Here is an 8,605-nt window from a genome sequence, read left to right on the forward strand (position 1 = left end):
AGAGACTGAGTCCTGGGAGTGGGTGGTGTCACCAGAGCTGCGTGCTGGGGGAACAAGCCCTGAGCCCCTCCAGCCCTCAGCACCAGGGCTCCTGGAGCTGCCCCATGTGGGGCTGAGGCGGAGGGGAGTTCACCTGCCGGGCTCAGCACCCGCTGTGCTCCCAGCGCGTCTTCTTCAGCCTCTCTGTGCAGAGTGAGGTGCAGCACAGGTGTGGGGCGGCCGCCTGGTCAGGTGTTGGGCTGTGGGTGGACTGACACCTGGACAACACGTCACCCTTCTCCCGTCGTCCCCAGGCAGCCCTCCCTGCAGATGTGTGACCGAGGAGCAGCAGGGCTCCTGGCCCCTGGTCCTCACCCTGATCAGAGGGGCCCTCATGGGGGCTGGCTTCCTCCTCACCTACGTCCTCACCTGGCTCTACTACACCAGGTGAGCAGGCCTGTCCCTCCCGGGGAAGGTCAGGGATTGGCCCTGAGGTGCAGGTGGGGCCGAGCTGTCAGGCTCTGCCTGGAGTTAGAGCCAAAGTAGCCGAGTCTCTGAGCTGACACCTGTGTGGGCCCCGCAGGTGTGGAGGCCCCCGGAACAGGAGGCAGAGCTCCTGATGGATCCTCCCTTCCTCTCAAGATGGGACTGAGGTGTGGACACCAGGCGAGAGGGACCGTCCTGGGACCTCAATGTCACCTTCTCCCTGGAAGCTGTTGACTCACCTGCCTCAATTGTGCCCCTGGGGTTTCAGTGTGTGGAAGTGACTGAGTGACCACAAGGGGAGTCAATGCCATGGAGAGAAGACTTTTCCTCCTTTCACCTCCTGAGAGGAGGGGCCGCTGTGCCCGGGAAGCCCCGGATTTCCTCAGGAAGCAGATGCAGTTGCAGGGCAGCCTAGCGAAGGCCTTGACTGGGGTTCCCATGGGAAACGGAAGGCAGGGCAGGGTGAGCAGTTCAGGACCAGCTGGTGTGTGTCAGTCTGGGGGATGGGCCTGTGGGCGTGGTCTCTATTGTCTGGTCCCAGGTCCTGGGTGATTTGGGGCAGGTGGGGAGGCTGGGAATATGGGCTCAGGTTGGGTTGGTTTGCATCTGAAATTCTTTGCTGTCTCTGAGAATGGGCCATCCTGGGAGACCCTGTGCCTCCTTCTCTTCCAATCTGTTTAATGGCTCAAAACATCATGAGATACAGAAATAAACAATAATACACACCCACTGAGGGCCCCTTGTTTCTGCCTGTGTTTCTCCCATTTGACCTGTTCCCCTCCCCCCTCTTTCTTTCTCTCTATTGGTTCTGCCCAACCATCTCCCCACCTCCTGCTCCTCTCTCTCCATTCTCAGGCCCAGAGACGGACTGAAGTTGGCCCCTTATCCTCCCCTTGCCCTGAAGTTAGCTGGTCACCACCTGAGATTCTGGTCTCCCATCTGTAGGTGTTGATACACAGTAGAGTTCGGAGCAGCTCTTCTCTCCCTGTTCATAGACGCCAACCTCAGAATTATTGTCATAACACATCCCAGCATTTAATCATAAATGAGAACGTTTCTGTGATATCACATGACCATTGATTTTACTCTTTAGTGTCTGTGGGGAGTTTCTTGAGTCCAATTCCATCTGGATCTCCTCTTTTTTGTTGTTGCTGTTGTTGAAGCTGTTTCAAGTAAGGGGATTTTCGTTTATTCCTTGTAATTATTCTTCAATTGGTATTTATATCTCTTCTTATTTTTTAAGATATTTTTGTTGATTTCTGAGAGGATTTTGGAGGGGAGACAGAGCGATAGAAATATCAACGATGAGAGAGTCATTGATCGCCTGTTTCCTCCACCTCCCCTCCTGGGGATGAAGCCGTTCACCCAGGCATGTGCCCTGACTGGGAGTCGAACCCTGACCTCTTGGTTCATAGATTGATGCTCAACCCCTCAGCCACACCGGCTGGACTATATCTATTCTTAAATAATAAAATATTTCAACATTTAAGACACATCCACCTATACTCTCACCATTTTGTATTGTTATTGCATATATCTTACAGCTATATATTTGATAAACTTTAGAGAACATTAATAATTACTTGGATGTAAACAATTATTTTTATTTCCAGATTAATTGAGATATTTTTGATATAGAATGCATGCAAGTTTAAGGTATGCAATGTGCATATTTGATGCACCTACATAGTGAAGTGATTACCACAATAAGGTTCATCAACACTTCCATCCTCTCATGTAATTACCATTGTTATGGTTATAACACTGATGATGTATAACCATAACAACTTTCAGGTATTCAATACATTCCTGTTAATTGTACTTGCCATGCTGTCCACTACATCCCCAGGAATTGTTCCTCTTGTAGCTGAAAGTTACCCTTGACCAACATCTTCCATTTCCCCACCCCCAGCCCCTGCATCAACGTCTACTCTCTTTCTGTGAGTTCAGCGTCTTCAGACCCCACTGTGAGAACACACTGCAGGGAAACAATGACTATTTTGAAAAATACCCCTCACAGTTGTTCCTCTCATGCAGTTCTGGGTTTTCATCACAGTTCATTCTCCTCTATGCAAAAATGTATTAAAGACGTAAATATAATACCAACCACTATAAACTCTCAGAGGGAAACATAGGCGGAAATCCCAGCACATTGGGTTTTGCAATGATTTCCTGGATATTTACATCGAAAGCACAGACAAGGGAAGCAAACAGAGACAAGTGGGACAGTACCAACTTCAAAACCTGAGCACAAAAGGACGCTCTCACCAGACTCCAGAGGCCACCTACAGGATGGGAGAGAAACTGTATGTGTGCAGGAGTTAATATCCAGCATCTATTACAAACTCACACACGACAACATAAGAAACCCAAATAACACAATTGAAGAAATGGCTACAACCTTTAATAGACATTTCTCCAAAGATGATGTACAAATGGCCAACAAAGTCATGAAGATAGACGCAACATCAGTAATCCTACAGAACCATGAAAGAACTCCTTAGACCTGTGGGAGTTTTGCTTGGTACATCAGGGCATTAATATTCCAAACCCCACATCAGATTCCTGCACGGACAAGGAAGGTATGGTGAAGGCACATAGTAGGCCCGCAGTACAGAAAGTGATAGGGGAAGTGCAGTGATAAGCAGCCCCGAAGGTTACATACCCAAAACTAGCATTAGAAATTTTATGTCATGGGAGTCTCACCTCCACAAAAGTTTCCTCATTAGTTTATTTGGAAATCGCACAGACACACACACACACACACACACACACACACACATGTGCACACACACACATCCATATACACATACAGAGTTCTCTCTCTGGGATGAATTCTGTGGCCCTTCTTGAATGTGAAAATGGTTGCTTCCTTCCCCCAGTTCTTTTGTGTGGGTTGCTTTAGGATGGGCCTTGTGCTCTGAGGTGAGTCAGCCTGGCCCCTTCTCTGTCCCTGAGGCCCGTCTTACCTGGCACAGCTTATGGGGAAATTTCCTCTTCTGCATTTCTGTCTATACCTTGTAACTTGGAGAATGAGAGAGAGAGAGAGAGAGAGAGAGAGAGAGAGAGAGAGAGAGGAAGAGAGGTGTGTGAGAGAGAAACATAAACCGGTTGCTTCCCATACTTGCCCTGAGCTGGTATGGAAACCTAGGGATGTGTCCTGACCCGGAATTGAACCTGCAACCAATGTGCTGTAGGGAGGATGCTTCCACCAACAGAGCCATCCGGACAGGGCTATCTATTTCCACCTGTAATGTCCTCCCAAACAGATGTATCATTTCCTCCGCTGAGGACGTGCATACCATATATTTGTGATGTGCATCTCTGAATATTCCAGGAACATCGTAAGTTTTGATGTGTCCATGACATCTTTCATACCATCCTGTTATTCGTGGTCACTGTGCTATACGGATGCATTTGAGTTTTGCAATTTGATTTTGTCGCTAGAAACCTTGCTGACTCTCTTCTCAAGCCCCTACATGTATCTGTATGTACGTGTGGATTTTCCTATATAGACACAATCCTTGATGGAGAAAGTCAGCTTGATTTTCTTTGGAATTTCCATAGCTTTTACTTATTGCTCTTGCCTTGCTGGACTCGGACCCGGTGCTGCTGCGTTAGGTGTGGAACTTGCTGAGCTCACCCCCTATCCCGCCAGGGGAGCCTCCTGCATCCCTAGCTGACTGTGAGGTTATCCTGAAGGCCTTTGACATCCCCCTGCCCTCATTGGTTCCTCCCTTGAGATCCCATCAGTCAAGGGCAGCGAGGCACACAGAAGCCCCACTATGTGCTCCAGCAGCGGGAATGGAATGTCAGGGTTTGTGATGCCCGGGTTGGGACACAGATGGAGCAGAAAGGGATCCCTTCCCATCAGCCTGGGTGAGGCTGTGAACAGGGACCCAGCGATGAGGGGCCAGGAAGGTGGATTTTCATGAATTTTCAGGCGGCAGCGCTGCTGCTGTGCTGAGGTCCCGCCAAATGGGGCGTCCGTTTCCGATGGGGCTTGTGGGCCTCCCTGTCCCTCAGACACTCAGACCCTTGAGCCAACATAGGTGCGTCACACGTCCTCAAGAAGCCCTCAGAGCCAAGGCCTTTACCACTCAGTCTGCCCCTGGGTTCCACCCTCCACTGGACTTGGGTCTAAATTCCTCTCTCTCTTGCTCCCACTTGGTCTAAAAAATATTAAAATGATCCTTTTCCAGAATGTTCAACAGTTTCAGCTGGAGGGCGGGTCCCCCCCAATCCCCAGGACCAGCTCTGAGTGTGCTGGCCCCTGTGCGACCTCGCTCCCCACTTACACATCCTCTGTAAGGGGGTCACTTTCTGGACAAGCCACTCAGCCTCCCAGGGCCTCAGTACATTTGCCTGCAGGGTCATGGGGTCGGGGCATGGGGGAGGGGAGACAGAACGATTTCACAGGAACCACCCCCCAACTCCTGTGGAGGCCAAGTTCCCTTTCCAGCCTGGCCACAGTCTCTCCCCCAGGGCTTCCTGTTGGGGTGTCCTAGGCCCCACCCCAGAGCTGGGCACTTCGCTCCCTGACACAGGGACCCAGACCTGCTCTACCCTGCCAGAGGCAGCAATGGTGGTCCTGCTGCTGCTGCCTCTACTGTTGGGGGGTGAATGTCTAGGTAGGGGGGCAGGGCAGGTGGGGGAGGGGCGAGGGCAGCATCAGAGCCTCAATCCCTATCCCCCAGGATCCCTGCAGCAGCAGCATCCAGGCTATGAGATCCAAGTGCAGGAATCGGTGACGGTGCAGGAGGGTCTGTGTGTCCATGTGCCCTGCTCCTTCTCCTACCCGTGGAGTCCGTGGTCTTCCTCTAGTGAACTGTACACCTTCTGGTACCGGGACTGGGACAACACAGATTATGCTGCTCCTGTGGCCTCGAGCAACCGGAATAAAACAGTGAAGAGAGAGACCCGAGGCCGCTTCCTCCTCGCGGACCCCACAGCCAACAACTGTTCCCTGCAAATCAGAGACGCCAGGAGGAGCGACTCAGGACGCTATGTCTTCCGAGTGGAGAGAGGAGATTCTGTGAAATATAATTACAAAGAGAAGATGCTGGATTTGCAGGTGACAGGTACAGTAGGGGCCCTGGAGAAAAACCAGGGACAGGGGACCCCGTCTTAGAGCAGGAACAGGACACTGGACACTCCCTGTCCAGGCCGTGGGCCCTGGGTGGTGGGAAGGGACACAGGGCCTGGGTGAGCTCAGCCCGAGGCAGGGCCTCTCTCAGGGTCCCGCTCTGAGTCCACACCCCTGCAGCCCAGGCACCTGCCTTTCTCCCCTGCAGCCCTGACAGAGAAACCCCACATCCGTGTACGGGAGCCTCTGGAGTCCGGCCGCCCCACACAGCTGGCCTGCAGCCTGCCAGGGGCCTGCGAAGGGGGACGACCTCTCACCTTCTCCTGGGCGGGAGCCGCTGTGGACTCGCTGGACCCCCAGAACCTCCGCTCCTTGGTGCTCACCTTCACCCCGAGGCCCCGGGACCATGGCACCAGCCCCACCTGTCAGGTGAAACTCCAAGGATCTTGGGTGGCCACGCAGAGAACCATCCGGCTCAATGTCTCCTGTGAGTGTTGGAGGGGGGGCTGGGTCCCCCGGGGCAGAGGGAGGATCAGTCCTGGGTTTCCTTTCCCAGAGGATTTTGCTGAAGTAAAACCCCAGCCCTCCCGCTTAGGGGCCCCTGGGGCAAAGGGCCAATGCCCCCCTGGAGTCAGCACATTTTCCCTCCCCAGATGCTCCTCTGCTGACCATCAGGCTTTCCCAGGGAAACTGCACAGGTAGGAGCCCTTCCCTCCTCTCTGGGGAAGGAGGGGGCGGGGCCTCTGCCAGCTCAGGGCCTGGAGGTGAGACCCTCCTCCCTGGCCCTGCAGCCCCTCGGGGTGGGTCTTCCTGTCCTCCTTCATCTCTGATCCGGTCATTGTCTCCGGGAGGCTGCCATGTTCCCGTTCCCCACTCTCCCGGGCATGCTCACCTCCCCAGGTCTCCCCTGGGGTCCCCGTCCCATCCTGACCAGTCCTGATGCCGCCCACAAATTTAGTCCAGCCACAGATCTGCATAAGTAGGCACATCTTTTTCTTTTTTTAAAAAATTATCACCAGAGGATATTTTTTCCACTAATTTTTAGAGAGAGTGGAAGGGAGGGGGAGAGAGAGAAAGAAACATGGATGTGTGTGTGTGTGTGTGTGTGTGTGTGTGTGTGAGAGAGAGAGTGAGAGAGAGAGAAACATTGATGTGAGAGACACATCAATTGGTTGCCTCCTGTACACAGCCCACCTGGGAATTGAACCTGCAACCCTTTTGTGCTCAGGCCAACGCTCTAACCACTGAGTGACACCGTCCAGGACTCAGTAGGCACCTCTTGCTGGTGCCTCTCGACCCCACTTACCCCCGGTGTGGTCTGACTCACTCTAGATGCTTCCCTTTCTCACCAGTCACACCCTGTCAGCAACTGTAGGAAACCTCACCCCTCACATCACTTCCCTCTTCTGCTTTCCTGGGGCCCCGGAGCCCATCCAGCCTTGTCCTGGACCCGGGGCCCCATGGCCTCAGCCTGCTCCTCAGCCTCCCGCCTCCAGTCTCCTCTCTGTGGTCGCGAACCCACGCGGCCCAGCAGGATCTTTCTAGTCTCGGCCCTGACCCTCTGCCTCCCTGTGCACAGCTCGCTGCTGCTCTCTGGGCGCCCAGGGCACAGCCCGATGCCCTCAGCGAGGCCCTAGAGGCACCGGGCTCCCTGACTCCGCCTCCTCTCCACCATCATCAAGCGCTTGGTGCTCCTGGGCCTTCTGCCTCCGAAATTGCCGGTGTCCGTGCATCTCCTCTCCCCTGCCGGGCTGCCTCCATTCCTGAAGTATCTCCACCTGAGGGGCCCGCCCACTCCTCCCCTGTCCACCCTCAGCTCAGCCCCTTCTTCCTGGGAGCCGGGCCTGACCAGCAGGGTCCCTGGCTCTTGAGCCACCTTCTGTGTTCCTCTCCCAGCTCTGAAGACCCTGAGCAACCACACATCCCTGCCTGTCCTGGAGGGCCAGTCCCTGCTCCTGCTCTGCGAGGCTGACAGCAACCCCCCTGCCACGCTGAGCTGGTCCCAGGAGGGGAGAGCCCTGAACCTGTCCCAGCCCTCAGCACCCGGAGTCCTGGAGCTGCCCCACGTGGGGGCAGGAGACGGAGGGGAGTTCACTTGCCGGGCTCAGCACCCGCTGGGCTCCCAGCACGTCTCTTTCAGCCTCTCTGTGCAGAGTGAGTTTCAGGACAGGTGTGGGGCGGCCGCCTGGTCAGGTGTTGGGCTGTGGGTGGACTGACACCTGGACAACACGTCACCCTTCTCCTGCGTCCCCAGGCAGCCCTCCCTGCAGATGTGTGACTGAGGAGCAGCAGGGCTCCTGGCCCCTGGTCCTCACCCTGATCAGAGGGGCCCTCATGGGGGCTGGCTTCCTCCTCACCTACGTCCTCACCTGGCTCTACTACACCAGGTGAGCAGGCCTGTCCCTCCCGGGGAAGGTCAGGGATTGGCCCTGAGGGGCAGGTGGGGCCGAGCTGTCCGGCTCTGCCTGGAGTTAGAGCCAAAGTGGCCGAGTCTCTGAGCTGACACCTGTGTGGGCCCCGCAGGTGTGGAGGCCCCCGGAACAGGAGGCAGAGCTCCTGATGGATCCTCCCTTCCTCTCAAGATGGGACTGAGGTGTGGACACCAGGCTAGAGGGACCGTCCTGGGACGTCAATGTCACCTTCTCCCTGGAAGCTCCTGACTCACCTGCCTCCAATGTGCCCCTGGGGTTTCAGTGTGTGGAAGTGACTGAGTGACGACAAGGGGAGTCAGTGCCATGGAGAGAAGACTTTTACTCTTTTTTTAAAATTTTTTTATTTTATTTTATTTTTTTAAATTTTTTTTTGCTAAAAGTATTACAAAGGGTATTACATATGTGTCGTTCCCCCCCCGCCCCCGTCCTTGACAATCCCCTACCCTCTCTTACGCCCCAGTGTCTTATGTCCATTAGTTATGCTCATATGCATGCATACAAGTCCTTCGGTTGATCTCTTACTCCCCTCCTTCCTGCCCCCCAACCCTCCCTGGCCTTCCCACTGCAGTTTGACAATCAGTTTGAGGCAGCTCTGCCTCTGTATCTATTATTGTTCAAAAGT

General features: G+C 54.3%; 1 protein-coding gene and 1 long non-coding RNA gene across 2 annotated transcripts; both read left to right on the plus strand.

The window, feature by feature from the left end:
- Window positions 1-168: 168 nt before the first annotated feature.
- Window positions 169-698, plus strand: LOC106695746. Its single transcript, XR_001346776.2, has 3 exons — window positions 169-192; window positions 294-426; window positions 563-698. It is a non-coding gene; the product is annotated as an uncharacterized LOC106695746 (long non-coding RNA).
- A 4,349-nt stretch (window positions 699-5,047) lies between these two features.
- On the plus strand, window positions 5,048-8,291 carry LOC102423276 (sialic acid-binding Ig-like lectin 14). Its single transcript, XM_014450551.2, has 7 exons — window positions 5,048-5,096; window positions 5,163-5,546; window positions 5,760-6,038; window positions 6,205-6,249; window positions 7,448-7,705; window positions 7,806-7,938; window positions 8,075-8,291. The coding sequence occupies exons 1-7, from the start codon at window positions 5,048-5,050 to the stop codon at window positions 8,109-8,111; spliced, it is 1,185 nt and encodes a 394-aa protein (XP_014306037.1). The 3' UTR covers window positions 8,112-8,291.
- Window positions 8,292-8,605: the final 314 nt, after the last annotated feature.

This window comes from Myotis lucifugus, unplaced genomic scaffold, assembly GCF_000147115.1.
Source record: "Myotis lucifugus unplaced genomic scaffold, Myoluc2.0 scaffold_2635, whole genome shotgun sequence".
Lineage (NCBI taxonomy): Eukaryota > Metazoa > Chordata > Mammalia > Chiroptera > Vespertilionidae > Myotis > Myotis lucifugus.

Excerpts from the sequence above, each read along its gene's own strand:
- LOC102423276 (XM_014450551.2), top strand. The coding sequence starts at position 5,048 with ATGGTGGTCCTGCTGCTGCTGCCTCTACTGTTGGGGGGTGAATGTCTA. Across the intron at positions 5,097-5,162 it reads GTTGGGGGGTGAATGTCTAG|GATCCCTGCAGCAGCAGCAT; the intron begins GTAGGGGGGCAG and ends CCTATCCCCCAG. Across the intron at positions 7,939-8,074 it reads ACCTGGCTCTACTACACCAG|GTGTGGAGGCCCCCGGAACA; the intron begins GTGAGCAGGCCT and ends TGGGCCCCGCAG.